The sequence below is a fragment of the Rhinolophus hipposideros genome (assembly GCF_964194185.1).
Source record: "Rhinolophus hipposideros genome assembly, chromosome: 7".
NCBI lineage: Eukaryota > Metazoa > Chordata > Mammalia > Chiroptera > Rhinolophidae > Rhinolophus > Rhinolophus hipposideros.
Window position 1 is genome coordinate 75,616,064 of NC_138053.1, and position 25,123 is coordinate 75,641,186.

A 25,123-nucleotide genomic window follows, 5' to 3' on the forward strand; every position below is an offset into this window, starting at 1 on the left:
TAAAAGCTGCAACCAAAAAACAACCAAAACACAGGAACAGACATTCCCAACGGAGCTGCTTTGCAGAAGGACAACTCTGTTGTATGTTCCATAGTGAGGGTAACAGACAGAGAGCAAGGACTGATATTTTTAACAATTGTTAATGGTTCTCCATAGAAATATCAACTACCTCACCAAATAGAATAATAATGAATGTTTATATGACTCGTGATAGCATTATGTTACTTCCTCCTAACACTGGCAGAGAATTTGACTCCTCCAGAAAGTTCTCCTTGATTAATTGCAGCCCACCCTGGCCAATCTGCTTACACATGTATACATGAAAGTCTCATAAGATCAACAAGTACCTTTGCAAAGTATGCTTAAATTGCCTCTATGTGTACATGTGTATACTATTCCCTTAATATACCTGAGGTCTTTGTGATTCTTATGCAAGAATAATTAAAAACTCATTGACTGGGTTAGCGTAGAATAGCAAATACAGGCACATGAGTGATTTATAAATGGAATGGATTTCAGAGTCTGGAAGATGAAAGCAAACTTTTAGGTTGCCTGTATTTGCAAGAGGCTCACCACTGGGCTGATGAGTTTTTTCAATGTTTTCCTTGTAGACTCTCTATTTAAGCAGTGGAGACAAACACATGAAATATGACAAAGCCATTCTTTAAATAAAAACAGAAGACTAGCTCCTCTCCAAATCCAGACTTCAATAAACCCTTACTCAGCCATATAACAACAAGGGGCAGTCAATGAAATCGAAAAGCAACTCATTTAAAACAGTAAAAAGTAAATGCTTTTTTTTCTTTTTTTTTTTTTTCCCCCACTGCATAGTTAACTTAAGAATTTGCTGTGCAGGCAATTGTTAAGGCAAGTAATTTGATATAGTATTTTCAAAAAGAATTTGACTAAGAATATAATCTGTTTCCGTACTCATGGGGAGAAAAAGATATAAAGGAGTCACCTATCTTTGTTTAGAATGAATCACCATCTATAGCCAGAAGTTCCTCTTTTGGCTCAGCATTTCAAAACTGAACTGCCACGTTGATGAGGGGTTGGGATTACCATGTTAGCAAACCTCACGGGGTGAGAAAAGCAACAGCACAGATGAAGCCATCTATTCTACTGTAATTTCTTGTTATGGAGCTCAGTATGCACTGAAAGTCATTCTTCAGTAACATGAGAGTGTCTCTGAAAGTGAGGGAGAGCCAGGCAGAATTTCCTTCTTGAGTCCACACCATTTTCCTAATCTCCTGAGGCCGCAACTCTGAATATCACATGAAAATACCTGAAGAGTAGCTTCCTTTTTCCAGTTCGGAACCAAACAAAGCCAAAGGTTTTTGTCACCGCCTAATCATTAGCAATCCTTGGCATATGGTTTGGAGTGTCACTGTAAGGTTAATTGCAGGCTCCTGGTCATGCCCTCTGAATTGGGCAAACCATCTTGATTCCAACAAGACGTGTGGAGGGGAACCTGCCACAAACTGCTGGAAACCTCCCTGCCCTCATTAGTCAGCCCCTTCTGTCCGTACTCGAGGGTGGAAGCCGCAAGTGGCAACACAGATGCCAGAAGCTGGGGGAGTAGAGAAGCTGATGATGGCACAGGAAGCATGAAAACAGAAGACTAGCTCCTCTCCAAATCCAGACTTCAATACGACCTTTGGCAAGGTCAGCCAACATGGACTGAAAATGAAATAAATACTCGTATGCACACGAATATGTGTGTACATCTATACTGTTACATTTATCTGCCTTATTCCACCAACATTTTAAACAACTGAATAAAATACGGCCCATGGCCTAATCTAGAAAAAGACCTATAAATGCATCCCTGTCATGCAAGGCAGTCTAGGGTAAGAGCTACAGCAGCGTAACTGACTATCATAGGGTTTAGAGGCAAGAGGTGGCACTTCTGATGATCAAAGAACGTTGCGTGGAGAAGGCAATGTTTGAGCTGAGCAGAGAACACGGATAGAATTTAAATAGTAGGCACAATGTGTGAGGGTGAAATTCGGTAAATCAATAACGTAATTACAAAACATAGCTAGTTTGCAGTTTAATTCCCTTCATAGCTTGCTAACTAGCCATCGGTAGTTAGACTTAGCTAGTTTGCAGTCAGTTAGATCTACTCTGATATTCAGCTGTTTTCTCTTTGTTTCTCCCCTCACTGATTAACTGAAGAACTCTGTTTTGTTCCCTTTCTCAAGGCTGCACATATCTCATTAATCCATTTAATCAACAGACTCCTAACCTGAAAAGAGCAATTTCTTAATCCTCAGATACCAGAATCCAATTTGCAACTCCCTTGCAGTGTTTACTGGTGACATATAAAGCCCCCGGCTTGGTGGCCGAGTCCAGAATCCAGAGATAATATTATATTAAAACAGACCCGACCCCAGGAAAGACGTCAGCCCTCAGACCTGCCTAACCAACTCCCCTTTTGTTTTTCTTCTTATGTAGCTCTGAAGCCTTCTAGATGATTTAGGAATGGGGAGACGGCCTTTGGACAGGAGTCGTCATCCTCCCAGAATGTCGGCATTCGGAATAAACCTGCTTTTCTTTCCACCAACCTTGTCTCTCGATTGTTTTTTTTTTTTTTACTTTTTAAAGCAGCAGGCAGCCAGACCTTAGCACGGTATCAAAAGCAAAAAGAACTCCCAGCAGAAGAAATGGCATGAACCAAGGGCTAGAGAAGAAAAGGGACAATATGGTTTGGAGAGTGGTCAGTGATCCATTTTGGCTGGAACACAGATCTATCTCTGGTGTTGGTAAGTAGTAAGATGTCAGTGGGGACAGACAGTGGGTTTGGGAACTAGAATAGGTTTAAATCTTATTCACTGTATCCCTGGACAAGTAACTTCACCTCTCTGTAGTGGACACCATGAATTGCCATATATCCTTGGGTTATCAGCACTGTTCCAGAACTGACAGCGTTCTCTCCTCTGTATACTATGGCAGACAATGTGGGCTTGACTTGTGGGCAGGGCAAAAATACAGGGGAGTTAACATCTCAAGAGTGACCCTCAACCAATGACATACAGAAGTTGAAAAAAAAAAAAGTTGGTAGAAAACTACCCCAGTCCCTTGGCCTGAAGTGTAAAGCTCTGTTCCACACAGTATCTCAGATGATCTGAGCCCTAGCTGCCCACAGTGGTAACCCACTCATTATCGCGTCATGACACTCCTCTCTTGTTGTTATCACAACTCCTTTTCTCCCTCATTGAGCTTCCTGGCATCTAAGTCCTTGCTACATGATCTGATTTCAGAGAAACCCAAACTGGGACATTCTTTAATCCTCAGTTTCTTCAACTGTCAAATGGGAATAATAATGCCTACCATGAATAATTGTTTTAAGAAATAGGTGAGATCATGAATATAAAGGACCTAGCAGGGTACCCAATATAGCAAGTGCTTAATAAGTATTGGCTATTCAATAAACGTTAGAGATCCTTGAAATCTAGGTCATCTGACAGAGAGTGGGGAACTGCAGAAAGGTTTTAAGTAAAGGAGAGCTTTAAGGAGACTACCAATGGCCTTTCTTGGAGGACTCTGGTCTTCAGTGTAAAATTCTGATTTACTTGGTAGAACCATGGTCGTCACTGTAGGATTTTTGCCTTCAATGAAGGGTGGAATAGTAAAGCCCCTCGTACTCTGCAATATGCATTTCTCCACTTATTCCAAGCACACGAGAGAATTATACACTTCTGCCATATGACTAATTCCAGCAAATCACCATGAGTGGAAATTAGTGTGTCACTTCCAGTACATCAGGAAGTGTTGTACCCTGCATCAAGGAAGTGTTGAAATTCTCCATTGTAGGGCTAGGGTCACTGAGTGAAGGTGATGTGGGGATCAGCCTCCTGTAATCTATGATGACCATGTAACATAAACTACAGGTAAATTTTATTTTAAGCCACTGAGATTTTTTGATTATTACTGGAGCACAACCCAGGATAAGCCCTGACTAATACAGATGAAAAGGAGGCAGAAAGACTGAAGGCAGGTGAGTTAGGAGTCTATTGCAGGTCTCAAGTAAAAAGAGTTTGAAATAGGACCTAGAAACTGGATTGTGAGGGAGGAAAATGAAAGAGTAATTGCCATGGAAGAAGAATCATCAAGTAGGGGAGAAAAGAAAAGGAACTGGAGATGACTCCAGGGATTCAAGCATGGAAACTGGAAGATGGCGCCATAGAAGAAAAAGGCAATCTACAAGACAAGTGGGTCCCAGAAAGGCTGGTTTGCTATAAGACATGAGTTAAAAGACATTCTACTCCACACAACCAGAAGAAGCCTTCCTATCCCATCTCCCCACAGAGGGCAGAAATTGGGTTAATAATGAGATGCACCACAAAAAGTATCCCTATTGTTACACTCATAACAATGCACAGTGATCATGGATCCAAATACTGGACACAATGGTGGGATAGTTGGTACTCAGGGCCAGTGCCTTATAATCTGGTGCTCTTCCTACCACTGAAAATTGCCCCAATAGTGAAGAAATAACACCCATCTGGTGTACACAACCAGAGGAGGGGTTGCTCGACACTGTGGTTAATTTAACATTGTCTAGACAATTGAATTATATACCAACTTGTAAGGAAAATAAATACTTATCATCTTTCTCCTCCTTATAATCTGAGTTTTACCACAAGAAAAAATAGCATTTAGGTTGTTCTAAGCTTCACTATGTAACTGAAAAAAATACCACTTTACTCCAAGAATTGATAGGTGCCTTATATTTTCTCAACTTGTGGATCAAAGTCTCAGGAACTCAAAACCCCCCTTTCAAACCTTAAATGTTTATTACTCAATCAGATTATTTGATATTATAAAATTATTTAATTTTTCTAGTTAAAGTACAATTTTTAAATGAGGGTCTTCTATTTAACCAGAAGATGAGAATAATAATATGCAAAATAGATAAAATCAAAGTGGAGGTCCTTTCTTTCCCAGTAATATGTTTTTCCATTTTTTCAGTTTTAAAAAGGACCATCTTTCTTTCACAATCCCAGAAGTTACAGCTATTTTACTAATAATATTAAAAGTGCTAGAAGACGTCAAGGATGTCAAAAAAATTGGGTAATACAATAAAACAGTCTTACCATAGATTTAAGCCTTTTTATCTATAACAGCTACTTTTAAAATCTGCAGACCATGTAACCTGTGCACTGAATTTTCATTTATATAAAAATACATTAATAAAGATCCATATTAAGAAATTATACTGAAAAAGCAGTTCATAATGTACCTTTCAGCTTTATAATTAGTTCTGTAATCTGTAATCAGATGATTTAAATCTAATATAGTTAAATTAGAAACTAAGTAATTTCTATTTCCAACAAGAATCATTATATCTTTGGAATTTTGCAAAGCGTTAATGAGTTTCAGAGAAATTGCTATTATATTTCTTATTTACTTTATTCCCAGCAGCGAGCACAATACCTGGCATATGGTACTTGCTAAATAAACAACTGCTGATTGAATAAATGAATATGTAATCATAAATAAGTGATGAGGAAAAGCACATTCATTTGTCACCGATCCCACTCAGGGCATGGATGACATTCACTTCCATGTTTCAACTCACATCACTGACCCATTGCTTTCTGATTGATTGGTTATCCATTCTAACGGGATGATTCCTTTGCACCACAGGTCATTAAACAGCAATATGCCTGCCTCTGGACAATGTGTGACAAAGTACAAAGACTACTAATCTAAGAGTCAGAAGATATAGGGGCTGGTTCTGCTACTCTTGTGACTGAGTTTGGTTGCGCGGGTAAAGGATATCTTCATTGAACCGAATGCAAATGAGGCTCTAGGCTAGGTACCTCATAGCATTATAGGACTTAACTCATAAAACTCCAAAAAGAAAATGATTTATCCCGATTTTACACGTGGCAATAAACAAAAAACTAAGGGTCAGAAAGATGAAGGAACTTGACCAAGGTCACAAATCTGCAGGGTAGGACTGCAAAATAGCTCTATTTGACTCCAAAAATCTATCACTAATAGCAACTCTAATAATATAGATAAGAGTTTTGCAAACTCTGAAGCACCATACAAATATGAGCTATTGTCCCCATAATCTGTCAATCTCCTATATTTCTATCAATGTCCTCATAGATATCTCTTGTCTGAAGGTGACCAATACCACTTAAGACGAGTATATCAGTGAAGTCCTTTTTTTGCAAGACCTCTGTGGTAGGCTCTGGCCAGGCCTCATTTTCAACTCCTTCCTGGTCTGTTTAGATTGGACATGACTGTTTGACGATGTTCACACACTGGTTATCATTCTATAGGTGCAAAGTCACTATTCAGGAATGATTCCTGCTCCCCGTTTTATAATTTGTGTAAAGTATGGTAAAATGGCGCTGATAGCACAGTATCCTGCACTCCGATATTCAGCCTAGTCATATGGCTTCCTAATGATAATTTTATATCCATAAAAACTAAGGATGCTGGAGTCTCAAGGTACATGGCTGAGGATTAACTCCTACTCAGGGCTCCTCATGCTCTGGCAGGGCCTCACTCCAGGCTGGAAGTCCACCATGACCACCAAGTATGTCTTCCTTAACGAACTGGGTGATTTGGGAAGCTGTGCTCACCTTACATCCCTCAGGTTGATATCTCATGAGACGCTTTGCTGAGAACCTGTCATTTGTGCTTATTGGAGTAAACTGTTAGATGTTAAAGATTTGAATGTCAGAGTACTCATTTGGGTTAAGCCTCCAACCCATCCTCTGCAAGGCAACTTCAGCCCTGGAGAGGCAGAAATGGTCAAGAAGAAAAGCTCCAGCTCAGCCTGCCTTGGTTCAAATCCTAGCTCAGACACTCAACTTCTTTCTGTCTCAGTGTCTTCATCTACAAAATAGCCATGGGGTAAGACTTACTTCAAAGGGATATTAAGAGGAAAGAAGTGTATTATTTCTAAGCACTTGAAATAATAGTTGGCATATAAAGCTATATGAATATTTAAGTGTTTTAAAAATTCTGCAATAGTGTACTAATCTCTATTTTTTACATATGTATAAAAAGTTTAATAATTTTAGTATATGTGCTGCCGAAGCGAGCACAAAAGTTTAATAATTTTAATAATTACAGAAGATACAGATTTTATAGACGATTGGAAGGTTATTCAATGAAAGAATGTCATTGCTTTGAATTCCACCAAGGCGAAATTAGTCGACAATTTCATCAGAGTTTTGGCAGAAGAAGCTTGTGTACTATTGAGAAATAACCTATGCAAAATATGAGTGTGAACAAGAGGGCAAGAACCTTAACAAACCAAAACAACTTTCAAAGCACTGTGAGAAAAAAAAAGTCAACCTAAGTTACTTCCTGAATTAATCAACAGCCTCCATTCCCTCTGTGACTTGAATGATACTGAAGGCTGCCAGTTCCCTGGGAAGACTTGGGGCTCCAAGGCTCCACTCTGTATGGCCCTTGGGCATCTGCTCCCCCCACAGCAGAGCGCCATGCTTACCAAGTCTCTGTCGTATTGTTTCAAGTTGTTATTTTAATCGCGTGACCTTACATTTTGTAAATAGATAAAATACAAATACAATAAGAAAAAGTTTCTGTAAAAAGGAGGTTGACTGTTTTGAGATAATTCAATGAAGGTGATTCCTATACAACAGTTGCTTCAACTGTAAAAAAATGGAAAAATCTAGAAGCTCTCTTCACTCAGATAATATCCTACTGTTGGTGTTTATGCTTGAAAGATGACCAAAAACTCCAATCAGTGGGCCCCTACTTCCAAACATTGTCAAAGAAATCTCCCACTATTTTTCAACTGAAATAAAATGTATCTATATTTAAATTGTCCCTTTACCTGACTCTTTCAATTAACTGACCAATCCAAATTGAACTGGATAGTAGTTTCTACTGTAATTATATGAAATAGTTATTCGTGATAACAACCGAGTCTTATTTTTTCTTTAAAACAGGTTTATTGCCATTACTTTAAAATATGAGCAGAATGGGGGTTCCAGGATATGGGTCAGGTCTATAAATTTTCTATGTGTGTGAATTTTGGATACAGTCATGTATTGCCTATTGTCTACATCAGATGGAGAGCTTATTGGGTGATAATTTGATTGTCAGGATTATTTACAATTAGAGCAAGACCTCCCTATGTATCTGAGGCTAATTCCCCTGGACTTGCTGTAACATCCTGCACACGTTGTAGCCATTACAACACCCCAATCTTTGTTGGCGTTTTGGAATTGAATCAAGCTATTTGCCAGGAAACAAGAAACTTTCAGCAGGAAAAGAGGATGTTAATGATATTAATAATGAATAATGACAACATAGAGGGAGCAAAGGAAAGCAGCAAGCCTGCTGATATGCACGATTTGAAGGCTTAGGGCTGACTTTTGCTGGTTACATCCAGCAAAATTTGGCCTTCAGCTTGTTTTTTAAATAAAGTTTTATTGAAACACAGTCAGGCACTTTTACTTACATATTTCCTAGGGCCGCTTTTGCTTTACAATGGCAGGGCTGGATAGTTGTAATACAGGCTCAATAAATAAAAATAAATGAAGTATTTACTATCTGGCACTTTACAAAAAAAAGTTTGCTAACCTCGGTTCTAAAGGATCAATTCTATATATACAAGGCAGTGCTTTATGAGGTATAAATGTAACTGTGTTTTCAGAAAATGTCCTGGAACTTTGCCATAGTAAATTAATTCCTCAAGGTTATCCCTAACAATGAGAGGCAAGCCAAGTGATTAACTAAGCCACTGACACTGTCTTATGACACAACTATCCTCTCAATTTCGCCTTCAAGAGTGCCTCCTAGAAGGATTCACTTAGAGCAGGCTGTGGAGATGATTCCAGACAGGAATTCTGATACTCTGCAAACATACTCTTTTCTCGGCCCTGACACCCCTGTCTGTCTACCTGAGGATCTCTATGGCTTCGGACATGGTGCTCCTCACAGACCCTGTAGTTTGGCGCTGACCAGGAGGAGCCGAGAAGATTGCTTAGGCTACCTTTCCAGAGTTCATTTGTTTCCCCAAGCATACACTGTCATAGGAGCTTGGGCCGAGGGTTCATTACATCTAAACATACAAGCAAGACCAAACTCAAAAGGAAAGAAGAGACAGGCAATGAAAACAGAAGTTGCACATATGAGTCTCTACCTATACCACGGTCAGAAGGTGGCGGGTCTAGTGAACAGAGCATTTGGCCAGAAGTCAGAATACATGGGGCTTAGTGCTGATTCTACCACCAACCAGATGCATGACCTTAGGCAAGTGGCTTATCTTCACTTGACCATACAGGATTAGACAGCTACCTGTAAGGTCCCTTCTAGTGCTAAAATTCTAGGATTTTGGCACCTAGGATGCCAGTTGTAGGAGTCTGTGCTGTTACTACAGGTGCCTGGCATATAATAAGAACTAGTATAAATGTTATCTATCATTATTGTTTTGGAAATACACAATGCTTGCCTTTAAATGTAAATGTGGATTCATCCCCATTATAACAATCAACAAGTTAAAAGCAAATTCTACAAAACAGATTACAAGCACAAGCAATGAAGACTGTAATTGCTACTGGCCTTCTCAATTAACACAAATGAATAAAGCTTCTTTTTTTTTTTTTTCTTTTTTTTTTTGGTGGGAGGGAGAGCTGTTGTTGATTGTGGTTCCTAGACCTAATACCCAAGCAATCACTCTTCCTATATATTTCCAACTACAGAACTGGTTTGATCAATAGCCTATATTTTGAACTGCAATGTAGATTTTTTTCCCCCCTAAAAATCTTGATTCAGGTTGGGACTAAGAACTGGAATTCAGGATTTGGAGTATCGAAACATCTTTTGCCTTCTCTTCATAATATGTATAAACTACTTGGGGGGAGGAGGTTGTCTATCAAAATGGTAAATGACATTGAGTCTTGAGTTGCCACATAAAATTAGTCAATTATGGGTGTAGAAGGACTGTTAGTACTCGGCATAATTCCTCAGACCTCACCATTTCAGAGCTAGCCAATCACACTTCCAGTTACCAATCTTGGCAACTTCTTGCCTGAGAGTTTTCTCAGAAGACACAGAAACCTGCTCTGCCTATCAGCCTGACAGGCTGAAGTGTGGGGAATTAATGCCCATCCTTGCAGCAGCCTTCTCCCAGGGACAGATGGAACTGATGTAAATACCCCAGCCCTCTCACCCCTCGGGTAGAATAAATCTGCACCATGTATTCTATACCATTTTCTAGCGTTTCTCCCATGAGTTTAAGCTCTATCATCCACAGTGGCACTCTCTTGATGAAGAAAGCTTCATTGGCTGCCTTCTCAGTGGACTTTCCCACTCCTGTTTTTTTGTTTTTGTTTTGTTTTGTTTTGTTTTACCTTTCAAATAAACTATTTTCATTCAAATATTTGTCCTATAATCTGTTCTTGGGGAATCCAAACAAAGACAATGGGTGTAATCTAATTAATTATTTTAAGTTTGAATAACAATTTTCAATGCTGCTAATCAGTAAAATATCAGGTATAAGATATTTTTAGCCAAGAAATCAGAACAGAATCTAAAAAATGTCAAGAGCATAAAAACCAGTGACAAATCTAACAGAAGTGGGAGAAAGTCCAAGCTGGCTGTGGTCTTTCCCTTTAGGTCAAATTAATTGAAGTTATACTCGTAAGAGGTTAGCTTGGGTTCATGGTGACTTTCTCAAAAGATGAAGAATGTTCTTCCCTTTATTTCATACGCGTTCCAGAAATCTTGAGGTTCCTAAAATTTCTCTTAAGAGTCTTGTATATCACTACTATCAATTCTCAACACAGGCAATGGAAAGATCATTTTCAATGTGCTGCTGTCTAAGAAGCCAGCAGATTTGGGCCCAGAGGACAAGCTCATCCACAAAAGATCAAGGTTTCTATTGCTCTTGTAGTTTTCTCCATGAATTTACAGCAGGCATCCTTGAGCTAAATCAGACCGGATCTCAGAGTTCTAGGGAAGCTAAACACAAATCAAATCTTATGGCCATGCCTAAGGTGGAAAATAGTAGAAATAGGGCATATATTATAACACATTAGTACCAAAGGTATCAATAAGGGTCCCAGCAGGAAGAAGATGTTATTTAATTTAAAAATATTTTAATTAAAAGATTAGTTGCTAGTGAGCAGCTTTAAAGAACAACCAAGAACGCTGATGCACCCAGAGGCCAGAACCAATGAGATGACCCCTGGGACAGAAAGTGCAAGTGGACAAAATATTGTTAATGGAACCAGCCAGAGCTGGAAGCCACAGAGGGAGAGCCAGGAGATGTGGCTTCAGAGAAACGTAGTTCCCATGAAGGGAGGAGTCAGGGAAGAAATGCACCAGCTTCTCTTCCCTGCTGTCCTTCCGATGCCTCCACTAGGCTGAATCCACAGGAAGCCGAAGGACTGCAGCCTGTGTGATGCAGCAGGGCCAGCCCCATGGAGAAATGGGGCGGGCAGAGAGGAGCAGAGAGAGAAGGTGGCATGAGGAGCAGGACAGGTTGAAACTCCACTCTTGATGGATCAAAGTTTGTAGGCATTTTGTTTGTTTTCTTAATACTTAGTCCATCTTTTCTGTCACTTTATTATGAAAATAAATATACAGAGAAGTGAACAAGTTTTAGAATGAACACATGTGTACGCACCACATGGATTCTATCAATAACATTTTACTATACCTGCTTTATCATGTTTCCAACAATCTACCCTCTCTCCATCCATCAGTGAACCTTATGTTTGATGTATTTCAAAGTAAATTTCAGACGTGAGTACGCTTTCCCCTAAACACTTAAATGTCATATCATTTATTTAGTTTATTTTTTTACTTAGTTTATTTTAAATTATTACAATGCAGCTTATTTTCAGCTCTGATATATATATGTGTGTGTGTATATGTGTGTGTATATATATATATATATACACATATATATACATATATACACATATACATACACATACACACACACAGTGCCAAAAAATGTATACACATTTTAAGAAAGGAAAAAAATGTATTACAGTAAGGGAGGAGGGGGGGTGTTAGATGAGAGTAAAGGGGGTCAAATACATAGTGATGCAAAGAGAACTGACTCTGGGTGGTGAGCACACAGTGTGATATATAGATGATGTTACAGAATTGTACACCTGAAACCAATGTAACTTTACTAACAATTGTCACCCCAATCAACTTTAATTAAAAAAAATTGTAATACTCAATATATACCGATAACAAAAGATGAATACAAGTCATGTTTGACTTCTGCATTTATAAGAGGTGCTCAAAGTGGTTACCATCAGAGTAATTTTAATAGTTTTTTCCTTTCTTAAAATGTGTCTACATTTTTTGCACCCTCTGTGTGTGTGTGTGTCTGTGTGTGTGTGTATATATATATATATATATATATATATATATATATATATGTGTGTGTGTGTGTGTGTATATATATATATATATATATATATATATATATATATATATATGAGCTGAATATACACCAAGAACTGAACACATACATCAAAAAGTCAGTTGCTAAATGGGTCAATCAATTGCTTGTTTTCAGATGGACTGCCCAGGAGCATTCGTTTTTATTAGGCATGTTGGTCCTTTCAAATCAAAGACTGGAAAAAGTTTTGCAAACATGCCAGCTTTTGGCCACTTTACTTTCCAGGAATTCCAGAATTGCTCTTCATACGGAAGCCAGTGTCAGCACAATAAAACTGAAGAGGAATGGTTAAGAACTTGAGTACTGTTTTCCTCCTGACCTCCCAGTCAGATCTCTTTACAAGCGATAAACTAGCTTTATCCCCTTCTCCTGCAACCTGACCTTCTCAATCAGACCACCAATGCCATTCCATATAAGCCTCATTTTTCTTTGGTTTTAAAGACAGAGGGGCAAAAGAGGGGAATTGAACATTGGACTGTTTTAACTCCTCCACCCTCACTATCTTTTGATGTCTGAGTAATAATATTGTCTTTGCTTCTTAACCCTCTAAGACACGATAAAAAAAAGCAGGTCTGAGGCAGCCGCATGTTACTTCAAACTCCACCTGTTCTTCGGGTATTGAAAATGACATATTTCACAGTATGGATTCAATCAGAAGCTCCTTAAAAACCCACAATTCCAACAGCCATTGGCAGCATGGAGGTAGAATTTAAATTACATACTGCCGCAGACAGACTCCCTGGGCCATTTCCTTCCCTAAATCATACTGCAATGTGGGTTTTCAAATGGCTGCTCAGGTTGAGCAAAAATGTTGACACATGGAAATGACACCTTTTCTATATTGTGCTGAAGGAAGGAAATGAATTCGGGAGCTGGGAGCAGGATCAAATTAATCACACGATGTTAAAACGTATTTGCCCCAAAAGAGGCCATCATTTTCCATTCCATAGCTGTCTGGGAAAGTCTGACTGCAAGCAACATGCTCCACCAGGAGACGAAGGGGTCATGTAAGTGAAGACATCATAGTACTTTCCTTGACAAAGTTACAAATCTAATAGGAGGCATGAATCAGATACATCGATAACATAATAGAGGGCAGACTAGAAGGAGAAGAGAGAAGTGGCTTCTGGCTGGGACAGTATGTGAAGACTTCACAGAATAGGGGGCAACTGAGCCATGCTTTGAAGGGTCATTGCATTTCTCTGGGAAAAGATGAGGGCAGGATATTCCAAGGGGCGAAATGAACATATGGACAGGTTCAGCCCGCGGAAAGCAAAGAGGAGATCCATGGGATAGCAAATCATCTAACTTGGCTGGAACGCAGGTTGTGTACTGAGTGAGAAACGGGAAAAGTAAGTTGGGAGCATGCTGTGACAAACCTCAGATGCTCAGCTGTAGAGTTTGGAAGGCAGTAGAAAGCCAGAAAAGAATATTAACACAAGAATGACAGGATTAGAACTACACTTGGGGAAGGTTATCCTGGCAGAGAGTATGACTGAATCAAAATGGGGAGAGAACAGACATCATAGAAATAGTATCTTTTACATTTACTCTCTTAAATCACAGTAAAGGAGGTAGCTAAGAAAAATGACTGACATAGTAACTGCAAATACCCTTTTTTTGAGTAAGGAGCCATACAGCAGATACAAGAAAATCTATTACTGCCACAGTGTCTATATAAAAACATATGATCTTGAGTCTTTGTTCTTGGTTTTACAACAAAACCAAAAGTAAATGTTCGCCATTTTTATTAAACTCTAAGGTCCTTCATCAATGATGTAAACTTTATGGCTTATCTACACACCAAAAGTCATTATTTGGGGATATAAACTCCAAGAATCTATAATACAAAATTAAGGAAATGAAATTCCATTCAATTCCATTTTCATGAGAGTCTAAGCTCAGTTATACATTTGTATCAATGTTATTAATATTTGAGGTCATACCAAAAGTGGAAAAACCACCATCTCTACAATTATATAAACTCCATAAACCATAATGAACCTAATTAATATGGACTAAGTTTGGAGTGCTCATTATGTACCAAATGTTTAAGTGCTTTGCTAGGTGAACTTCCAGTCATAGTAGTATCTCATTTATTAATCATGCCAAACCCTTATGGTAGGTATTATGAGCCTTAAGTTTCAGGTGAGAAATCTAAGGTGTAAAGAGATTAAGTACTCTATCAAGGATCAGACAGCCATAAATATTCAAGCTAGAATTCACACCCAGGTCTGTTTGATAGGATTCTTGTTACAATTCCTCCAAGCTGAAGGGATGTTTGTTACGTGTGTAAGCTGTGGCCAAAACCCATCAATTACTTTAAACAAGTATCAAAGGAATGCTTCTTTTATTTAACTTAATAGTTTATGTTTTTACTACACCAATTAGAAATGGCTAGAACCTCAAAGAGATATTTAAGAAACTAACAGAAAGCCTTGAGACTTGAATGATCAACCTCGAAATATGCCACGTTGGAGGTCTAGCAAATATCACTGGCCACTAAAGAAGATAGCTAAATAATGGAGGAATGGAAAGCTTCAAAGCCAGGCTGAGTCATCAAGGTGGTCCCTGAGACCCCAAAAGGGGTTTCCATAGGAGACACCTGGGAGGATTCTGAAGTTGTCCTCCAGCTACTACAGCTGCTTCTCAGTTGTAAACTACCCTTCAGCAGTCATCACATATTTTGCAAAATGCACACCAACCAGCCAGGAGTACGACTGAAAGCAGCAGCAGTTTATTCTATAGAGTGTCCCATGACATGCATGAAGCCCCTGCAAGTAAACGGTGGTGAGTCTCGTTGGCAAGGTCCCTCCTGGGTCCCTCCCGGCCACATGGCTAGACTCGGGCACGTTGCTATGGTCATTACCTGTTAGCTGCAGGAACACCTATAGGTTGATGGGAGGCAGCAAGGGCTAGGGATTGGACAACCTGGGTTCCTGTCCTGTTTTCTGTTTGCAAAGTCATCTGCTCATGACTTCCTGGTGGGACAAGGGTTATAAGATACCATTTCTGTGAAAGTGCTTTGTAAAGTGCAGTGGTTTAACTAAATGTATCAATTTATTTTTGTTGGAATCAGTCCACACCATCTTTATACCCATCAAAGCAGGCTCTGGTGTCTAAAAAAATGATTTTTATATTTTCAGATGCATCTCTCACTGAATAAATTATTCTACTATGAATAATCTTTTTTCTTATAGGACACAAATAGAAGGAGCTTCTAGAAAACTGGGGGGAAAATTGGAGTTCTAGTTGCCTTAGCAATTCATTCTACTTAACCCACTGGATAGTTATTTTACTTTTTAAAAGGAATTAATTTTACTTTTTGTAAAATGTTGGAAATCTGTAGCAACAAATATAGCATATGTTCATGTAACCATATACACATTTTTGGACCCTTCTGTAAACTGATCTCAGTCAATTTGCATAGTTTTTAGGATCTTTTGTTAAATCATGGTAGCCTCCACCAAGTAAAGGTAGATGATAACCAACTACTTTTCAACCAGGCTGTACTCTGCAATGAAAGCAAATTCCAGATTCTGCCACATATATAAATATTCATGGTCAAGAAGTCACCACTTCTCATATAGCCTACTCTTCTAACATCCCTTGTTTGTACTTTAGGAACTCCAAAGCACCGCACCCAAGACAGCCCACAATATCTAGCCCCTTTCATCCTGTGTACACTGCTGAATGGCTTACTTACATTTAGGAGAGGGCCATGTGGGCGTTTTCTGACCTGGCACATAAAAAGCTCTCACACAAGCCTTCTTTCTCTTTACCTTCCATGACACCTTGGTGGGTTATTTTAAAGATGGTGGCATTACAAGACAGAGGTATTAAAGACAGAATGACTCAGGTCTTCAAATCACCATTTGGAGGACAGCAGCCCAGGAGAGCTCCCCAATAAGGAACATTCCCTTTGGACTTAGAGTAATGAAACATACATTTTTGTGTCAAGCCACAGAGATCTGGAGATGTTTGTTACAGCAGCAAGCACCTCGCTGAGGAAGATATATCAACATTCTAATGACAGGACCAGCAAACCACCTAGGAAGACCAAGCAAATGAGTCTAGTGTTCAGTGCGGGAGATATAGGGCTGAATGGAGCCCTAGTCCAACTGCAAAGCCACTTGACGGCCAACTTTCTTGCATTTCTTACTCCTTGTCTATGAAAAAATAGAGGGACATGTACAATCTTGCTAGCTAATCACATATTTTACCAATGAAAATATTATTTCTAACATAATTTACACTAATATACAAACCCTCTAGCCTGTATTTTTTATAATATCACTTCAAGTATGTTCCCAGCCACCTTTAAGAGTACAATTCATAGCAAAGTTCTTCAAATGGTAACTAGTTAGCGTTGGAGGGTGGATTCCTGGCTAGCACAGCAGAGAAGTCGAAGTGTTTAACCCCTGGAATGGCACACTCACCGAGAGATGAAAATAGATGTACACACTTAGGCTGGAGCTGTATCTTGTATCCTGGGTTATCTGAAGTATTAATTAATCACCCTTTGGATAGAGATTAAAGTAATTCATACAGTGACTGTTTATACTAAAGTATTTTAAAAATAAATTACAAACAATAGAACAGGAGTCTAATTCACAGCCAATCACCCATTTTACTTATTTCCCTGCTCACTCTAAGAATTACACACAAAGGATCACGGGACCTATTCCTAAGTATAAGATTAGATCAATAAAATTAGCCATCTGTCCAAAGAAGGCTTTACACTCAGGTTGTATTTAAGTATTATGTTTCCAACTGCCCAGATGTTACAGAAAAGTGCCTGCTGATACAACTCCTTTTGCACAGTGTAAACCATTAACTGGCTAATATAAACTTATTGCACCAAGAAAAATAAATAGCATTAACATTGCGTTAAATCTGATTCGGGATTTTGGGTGCTCTGTCAGCAAACACCAGTGTTAAGATTTAAATTGCTCAGGATTTGCAGAGTCAGATAAAGAAAGAAACTTCAAGTGTCTTGAGGGGAGTGGAGAAAAAAAGAGCCTGGAAATGAGATCAAAGCTTTAGAAAGTGTGTCCTTGGTTGTTCTGGTAGGTAAGGGTAGTCATAATTACTACCATTATTGTTAGATAAAAATATCCTATCTTTGTGTAGCACTTTAGCTCTTTCAAAGCACTAGTCTGCTTTATTTCCTTTGATTCTGAAAATAAACTGGTGGGGTTATCTGGGGTAAGTGGGGTTTTTTTTACAGTTGAGGAAATACAAGAATCATTAATAGAGAAAGGAAGAGCCATCGAGTCAAGTCTCTATCTTTGTACGTCACAGGTAGTGGCTCATAAATTACAAATTACACCTACCGACGGGACAGTGAGCAAACCTGGAGCATTTCTTAGCCCTTTAACTTTGTTGAGCTTTTTACTGACTCCCAGTCACACATCAGTCTGGATCATTCTCTTTCAGGAACAGCTGCAACTCCCTCCACCACCACCATCACACACGGCCAAACTTCCCCAAGACAATTACCAGGCAAAAACCGTCTATCACCCTTGACGTTACTGGTTCTCAAAGAAATCCATTCAAGCAAGACCACAAATCCATTCAAGCAAGACCACATTTTCCAAACCAAAAATCAAGCCATGCGGTTGACCAAAGAGTCTTTCTGATCTGTCAGTTAATGTATCTGAAAAAGTTTCTACCACAGTACAAATTAAATCGCATGTAATCAATCAGACATTAACATGTATGGAAAAGGATAAAAGTACGTGACACAGTAAGTGCCTGTGTTGATTACCATGCCTGGAACATAGTCTTTAGTTACATATAGTTACTCAGTTCTTTTACTCCCTACTCCTTCCCCCTCCCCGCCACTTTCATAAATATTGCTTTCAAGCTTCAGGTTTCTAATTCTTTTTAATGCCTTGGTACATGCCTTGCTTCATTTAGTTCTTCTAGCAACCTTAAATGCTAGGTTCTTATTCTATTTTTACAGATGACGAAACTGAGGCTTACAGAGCTAATATATATATAGCCTGCCCTATGTCACCAAGTAACCAATAAAAAATGGTGTCAGAACTTGAACTCAAACCTTAGGAAAACTCAAATTTGTGGAATATCAGAGTTTGTGCTCCCATGGAAGATTTCCTGCTGAGTCAAGAGAAATCAGAGTTGGAGGATAGTCTGCGAGCTGTGTGGGGGTGGAATGGGTCTGCGGGAAACGTGGCAGAGGGTTTGGTTATGTACAGCTCAGCTCGGCCTTTTGTTAATGCTACTGCAGAGTTTCCCTCCTTCATGCAGCCATCTCTCGATGAACAGGTTGGGGAAGCATGAGTGAATAGGAGAAGGGTCTGCTCAGAACAGACATCCTTCAGGAGTCTTCAGAAGACCACATCCAACCTTAGGAAAACTCTCAAGCACCTAAGCACAGGGTTTTTCTGGCTACAATACGGGATGGGTGTTGTTGCTGGGAATCCTACCTGGTGAGGATGAATGAGATAGAGATTGTCTGTGTCCTATGGTGTACCTGGGATGTAGGTACCTATGGAAAGGAGGCAGTGGGAGGAGCCCAAACCCCGTTTGTCATGTCTCAAAGTATGGACTGTGAACCAAGTCACCTGAGGTTCGTGTTAAAAAGGCAGATGCCTGTGATGCATTCCAAGAATTGTTACCACATGGAAGGTCCAGAATTACTTGCAATCTTCTGGGGTCAGAGACCAGCTCTGAGTCAGATTTGGAAAGTGCGCCCTCTGCTGGCAACACTTTGATTTGACTTTCACCTGGGTCTCCCTCTCCACCCCACTACCCCCACCCCACGGGACTTCCCTGTCCCATGAGATCAGGGGTTCTTCAAGGTGGCAAATGTCTTCCAGCTCATTCATGAGGCTGAAGTCACACGATGGGGTCCTTTTTCAAAACAGAGGTTCACAACCAATGGGATCAAAGAGGGGCATCCTCCACAAACTGTCATTTAGGCTTGGTAGTATCTCCCCCCACCCCTTTATCCTTCTTCTATCCCTGAAAGAGCAGGTATACTCCCAGTACCTGCAATTTGACATGCTGTAACTAAAACAAGTAGCAGGGGTCTTGACCAGCTCAAAAGATCTTCTGTTGCAATCAAGACATCACGTCATTCATTCAGTCAGCTGGGAGAAACTTTGCAACCAGGTGGGACAGAAGAATACAGCAGGTCCACAGGATAACCTTGTGGAAGCTGAGCTCCCATCTTGGCCTCAGGCGCTTGAGTCCTTGTCTTCCAGAAATCTAGCTCTGGGTCACTGGACCACTTTTGAGCTATAGTAACCCATGAACAGATGGACAACTTCTCCCAAAAGAATTCTAAGGTTATAAAAGCTCTGGGCTCAGGGTAAGAAACAAAAACAAAAAACATTCAGTTTTTTTTCTGGCCAAGTCACTCTTCCATGAGAAAGAATTCTGAGAAACAAATACTGCCTCATGTTGTACTACATTTACCCCTGACCTTGACTTCTCTGTCCCTTTATCTTATGGATAATTAAAGAAAGGAAGGAGGGAGGGAGGGAACAGGGGAGGTAGAGGAGAGAGAGGGAGAGAGAGAGAGAGAGAGAGAGAGAGAGAGAGAGAGAGAGAGAGAGCTGGTCTTTATAGTGATTACATGTGATGGGGAAACAAATAGGAGAGTAGTAGGAAGGCTGATGGAATGAAGGGTTGGAGGAAAACACTTCTGCTCCAGGGGCTGAACTGCACAGGACACCAGTAGCTAGGTCCTGGCGATGTACATCCCGAGGCCTCTGTGAGCTCCAGTTTTCCCCAAGAAGCAAGACAACCTGGATGAGCCTTGTGGTGGAGTATGGTTTTTTGGAACAGGGAAAAGGAGGGACATCCAGAAGAGAAAAGCCCCCTACATTACATGCTTTGGGAAGGGGATTTGGATGAAAGCTATAAGTGAAGATGTAACCAGTATCTTGTGAATACAATGTTGCTCAGGGTGGTCTAAGGGAAGTACAACAGGATGAGCCCTGACCCATGACCCCTTAGCTATTCAGCCTCACAGGAGCAGGAGCAGGAACCACCTAGAAGCACATGTATGCTCCCACCATCAACCAACAAGGTACATTATCCAGGAGCTAACTGTGCCTTTCCAGGCTTTTGTTTTTCCTTTCTGAGTTTCCCTTGATCTTCCTTTTTTCAATTTTACAGGTAGAGAAACGCTGAGGAAGTGGAAAGGGAAAGACTGGAAACCTGCATCTGAGGATAACTATGGGGCATCAGATCCTCCAGGGAAAACCTTGAACTCTGAACCCTAACCTGCTCTAGTCCCACTGACCCCGACCTAAAGCAAACTGGAAAGGCAGGAAGGAAGGCAGGACCCTCATTCAGTCCTTCAGCCCAGAGAGTTAATCCAGCTAGTTACCCATCTGCCTTTGAAAACAAATGTGGCTTGCTGCATGCTGATTCCAGCACAAGTGTCTGCATTTCCCTTCCCCTTCTTCCTGCCCCACATGGGAAGCACAACAGTCCTTCATGGACTTCCTGGTGAGATTAGGCTAAGGGACAAGTGCCAGAGACCACTTTAGTTCCAGTTCAGCTTCTGCTGTTAACGTGGGCAAGCCCCTTCCTTCATCACCCTCAGCCCAGTTGTAAAGTGGGCTTCCTCCCAGGTCTACAATTCTAATTCCTAATCTGGAAAAGAATGAAGGATAGCAAACAAATCGCGTTTCCAAGTCACACAGACCTGGGAAAATGACAGTGTCCTGTACCCTGCGCATCTTCAGAAGCCCCTGTTTCTACCTCCAGGTGCTCTAGTGGGTGCTCTAGCTCCTCCCACACCTTAGCCCCAGGAGTTCAACAAGAAAGTGGTTCATCACTACCCTGTAAGGTTACACCCCCACTTCTCACGGATGAGATCAGTAGACAGTAGCTTCCAGAATGTCACACTGGTATTATTCACACTCCATTATCTTTGGAGGTCTGGGAGTGATCCCATGTACAGATGTTTAACATCATTAACAGGCTCCCCACACACAACAGCAAGGCTAACACCCTCCGCCTGGCTCTGTGGGACAGAGCCCCCCATTCAGCCAGGGGGCCGATGCCCTCCCAGACGGACCGTATACCTGCTCCCAGGTTGCCAAGGACTCACTCCCTTTCTGGTCCTGAACATCAGAGCCTGAATTCCAGTTCCCCCACTTACTAGTTGTGCGACCTTGGGTGAGATGTTCAATGTCTCTAAGCCACCTTGCCTCTTCAGCTACTCAGGTGTAACATAGTACCCATCTCCCAGAGTTGTGGATCAAATCGATCAGCATGTGTCGACTGTTCAGAGTGGTATAGCAAGCACTTCATTAGTGTTAGTTATTATTATTTAATTTGACTTAACTTGAAAATTGTCATCTCTTGTGGATCTCAGAAAATGCAAAGGTTTCTTTATCAATGCTCAGTGACACACGAGGCACTACGTTGGGGTGGAGGGAAGGTGCCAATGCCGGACCCAAATTAGACTCGTAATTGAAGCTGCTACTTGTTTTTTTCTCACCAGAGGTAGGTGGGTATGGGGATTTTTCAGGTTGATTTTGAATCCAAGACCTCTCCACCAAAGCTCTACTTGTCAAAAGTAGATTTAGGAGTGTGAGGAGACAGACAGGGTCATCCAAATAAAGCTGAACTTTTTTAGTACATTGACAAGGTGGCCATGCTACCTTCAAAGTACTGCACACAAACCAATTTCTATTGAGGAAACAAGGTACAAAGAATTTCCCATATGGATACTAGCAGGATTTGCTGGTGTCTGGGGAAGATTATAAATTAGCTGGTTGCTGTTCACATCAGAGCCAAGCGGGCACATTCAGTTTTTAATCTGGACCAATTTTCCGGATCAAAAACTAGTCTTTCCAAAGGATGTAAATGAGCCCAGGAGGAAATTTTTCCCTGACGTTTATAAAGTAGCTGTCATTTTAATCTGAGCAGCTTTCCAACCTGAAAGGCAGAGTCTGGATAAAATTATAAAGTAATGAAAAATTCTTCCAGGCTGAACATAGTCCAAACACTCGTTCTACCTCAAATTTGATGTATTTAATATGCCAACATATTTAAAAGGTAGAGTTTCCACTATCAAAACCCCATTTATGCTTCAAATAAAACCAAAGAGGCCAACACGGCATTTTCATGGTATGAACATCAGAATGAAACTCTGGATGAACCAGGTAAAAAATATTTCTAGAAGAGGAACTATAAACAATAAGAAAGAAAGTACGGTGAATCATATGAGCAGTTGTAATACAGCAGGCTTTTGTGAAATGCTTTGTAAAAAATTCTGCTTAAATGGATTGAAATTTATCCTTAAAAGAACATTGCATACATGGTTCATGTTTAAGAACCACAGATATAACTATGCATTGTTCAAAATTGTGAATAAACCCGCAGAATGCAATTGATCATGATGTGGTTATCGTAGGGAGGCAAGTTAGAAAGAAGCCCTTCATTGAAATCCTGGTAGATGTGTGTATGTGTGCATGTAAGAAGAAAAACTACTTCGTATTACCTTGGACCACTGCTATTATCTTCAAAGTGAATTGAACAGTGGCAATAGAAAAATAGAATAGCTCATAATTTTGGTGTGCTGCAGATTATAATAATGTTCTAAAGGTCAAGGCAGGTAGCAAGGTGCAGGTGATGATAGCCGCAGCCTGAAGAGTGAGGGTATCTCTCAGAGCTGAAAGGCAACAAGTCCTATTTCCAAATGGAGAGATCCGAGAATAGCCAAAATATTTAAGCAGCCACATGGGAATCTGCCAGGATCATTTTCTTTGCCCTCTGATAAATTTTCCCTGGTTTGTCTCTTTCTTATAAAAACATTAATTGTGAAGACAAACTGCAGTTTCGGCAAAGTTTTGCGGACTGCATTCAAATAAAGTTATATCGTTTTCCATTGTTCATGAAATATAATTAATCCCATAAGACAATCTTGCTTACAAAGTAAACTAAGAAAAAACAGATCTTTCAGAATGCTAAGTATAGTGTCTGCAAAGAAGAATACAAATCGTTATTTGGAAAACAATGGTTAGAACTTTATTATTTAGAATATTCTACTTTGAATAATCTCACAACACAGGCCAAATCAAGGTAGACAAAAATACAGACTTTTTTACTCCTATAACTAGAGGAAATGCAAGTTATTGCGCTTCAACTTGTCTCCAATTTTTTCTAATAGCCTACAAGCACACATTTTTGTTTAAGTCTCAGAGCAAAGGCAGGAGTGCAAAACAAGATAAAATTAACCCTTTGCGCGCCTCTTTCTGAGAAAATGGCCCAGAGTGGAAGAGAGTCTTAATATTAAAGTCCACATCCCTACACAATGCGTGGGCTGGACCGGAGATGGGCACAGGGGACTCGAGGCAAATCTTCAGACACTTAACTGCAAATGGCTGGGCTTTGGACAATATGAATTCAACAAGATGTTTGGAGACACAGGAGGAGCTGTTCGACTCTGCACAGTTGCAGTCCTCTGTAATTGAGACAGCAAGATCGCTGTCCCAGCTCTTAGCAATCTGTGATCAAACACAGAGCCCTCCACCTTTACTGTGCTTGGAAAACAGATCATTCTTTTAGCAAATATCGCTTGAACCGCCTGGCCTCTGGTGGGGCTGGTGGGGCTGGTGGGGGGGGGGTGCTATCGTCTTTTCTCCGCTCTGGGCAGATATGAACCCAATAAAACTGACACTGGTCCGGGGGGAGAGAGAGGCGGTGCGTTGCCCGCTTAGCGTCCTCACCAAGGACCGGGACCGGGGCGCTCCGGGCGTGGTGCCCCTCCGAGCGCAGAACGCCTTACCTTGTTTTCGGAGGGCTGCTCCGAGCGACCAGGAAGCGTAGGATCCGAGGCTGGAAGCCAGGAGCAAGAGCCGGAGCAAGATGCCTTGGATTAAATCCATTTCACCACGGGCGTCTGCAAAGTTTCACCAAGTCCCGGGCGCACAGGGCGTCTCCTGGGGGACTTGGAGGACTCAGGCCCCGCCGATCCCCCGGCCGGGATGAGGAGATCGGGGGCTGGGGGAGCTGGACTAGCAACCACCGAAAAGTCCAAGGAGGCAGGACAGCAGCCGGGAGGGAGGTCGGCGTGCGGGAGTGAAGCCGGCTGCCGGTGGCAGGGCTTTTCGGGCGGGGGCGGCGAAGGAGGCCGACGGGGAGGGACCGGCTGGCGGTGGAAGGAGGGAGGCTCGACCCGCCCGGGGATGGAATTACAATCAGGTGGAAGTGAGAGGGGCAGGCCCTGAGAAAATTTACTCTTCGAACATCTCTGGGGCAGACAGCCCGCCAATCACCCCCTCTAACGGTCCCTAGCTCAGCCTCCCTGGCTGGTGACCTAAAATGGGGGCTTAGGGAGCCAACTTCAACCACTAGAGACGCAGGTCAGGAGTTAGGTGATTTCGAGTGCAGGTCCCTAGGCCGCGGTCCTGACCCTGAAATCTTGCGGCGCCTCCCCCTCCCCAGGTTGTGCTCTCCTGCCGCGACCTCCTAGGTTGCTCCCACCCAGCCTGGGGACTTTCCCCAACACCTCCAAAGGTAATTCTGGTCGGTCCAGCGCACTTGGAGGGAATGGGAGGGAGCAGGAGAGGGTCTGTGATTTGCAAGTGGGGGAGGGAAAGAGGAAGAGGGGGCGGGGCCGGCCGGGTCTGGGAGCTAAGAAGATCAATGGGATTTAAGACGCGCAGACGGAGAGCTGAAGCCCTGCCACTCGGACGGAAACGC

At 41.2% G+C, this 25,123-nt stretch overlaps 1 protein-coding gene across 4 annotated transcripts in view; it reads right to left on the reverse strand.

Moving 5' to 3' along the window:
• Positions 1–24,887, reverse strand: part of EGFLAM (EGF like, fibronectin type III and laminin G domains) — a 152,432-nt gene extending 127,545 nt beyond the window's left edge. For 3 of the 4 annotated variants that reach the window (XM_081054623.1, XM_081054622.1, XM_081054620.1), the window contains exon 1: positions 24,207–24,881. In XM_081054623.1, coding sequence (XP_080910749.1) covers positions 24,207–24,306 — 100 coding nt within the window. In that variant the 5' untranslated portion in view covers positions 24,307–24,881. Of the gene's footprint in view, positions 1–24,206 lie in introns of all 4 variants that reach the window. The other variant, XM_081054621.1, reaches the window with a different exon arrangement.
• Positions 24,888–25,123: the final 236 nt, after the last annotated feature.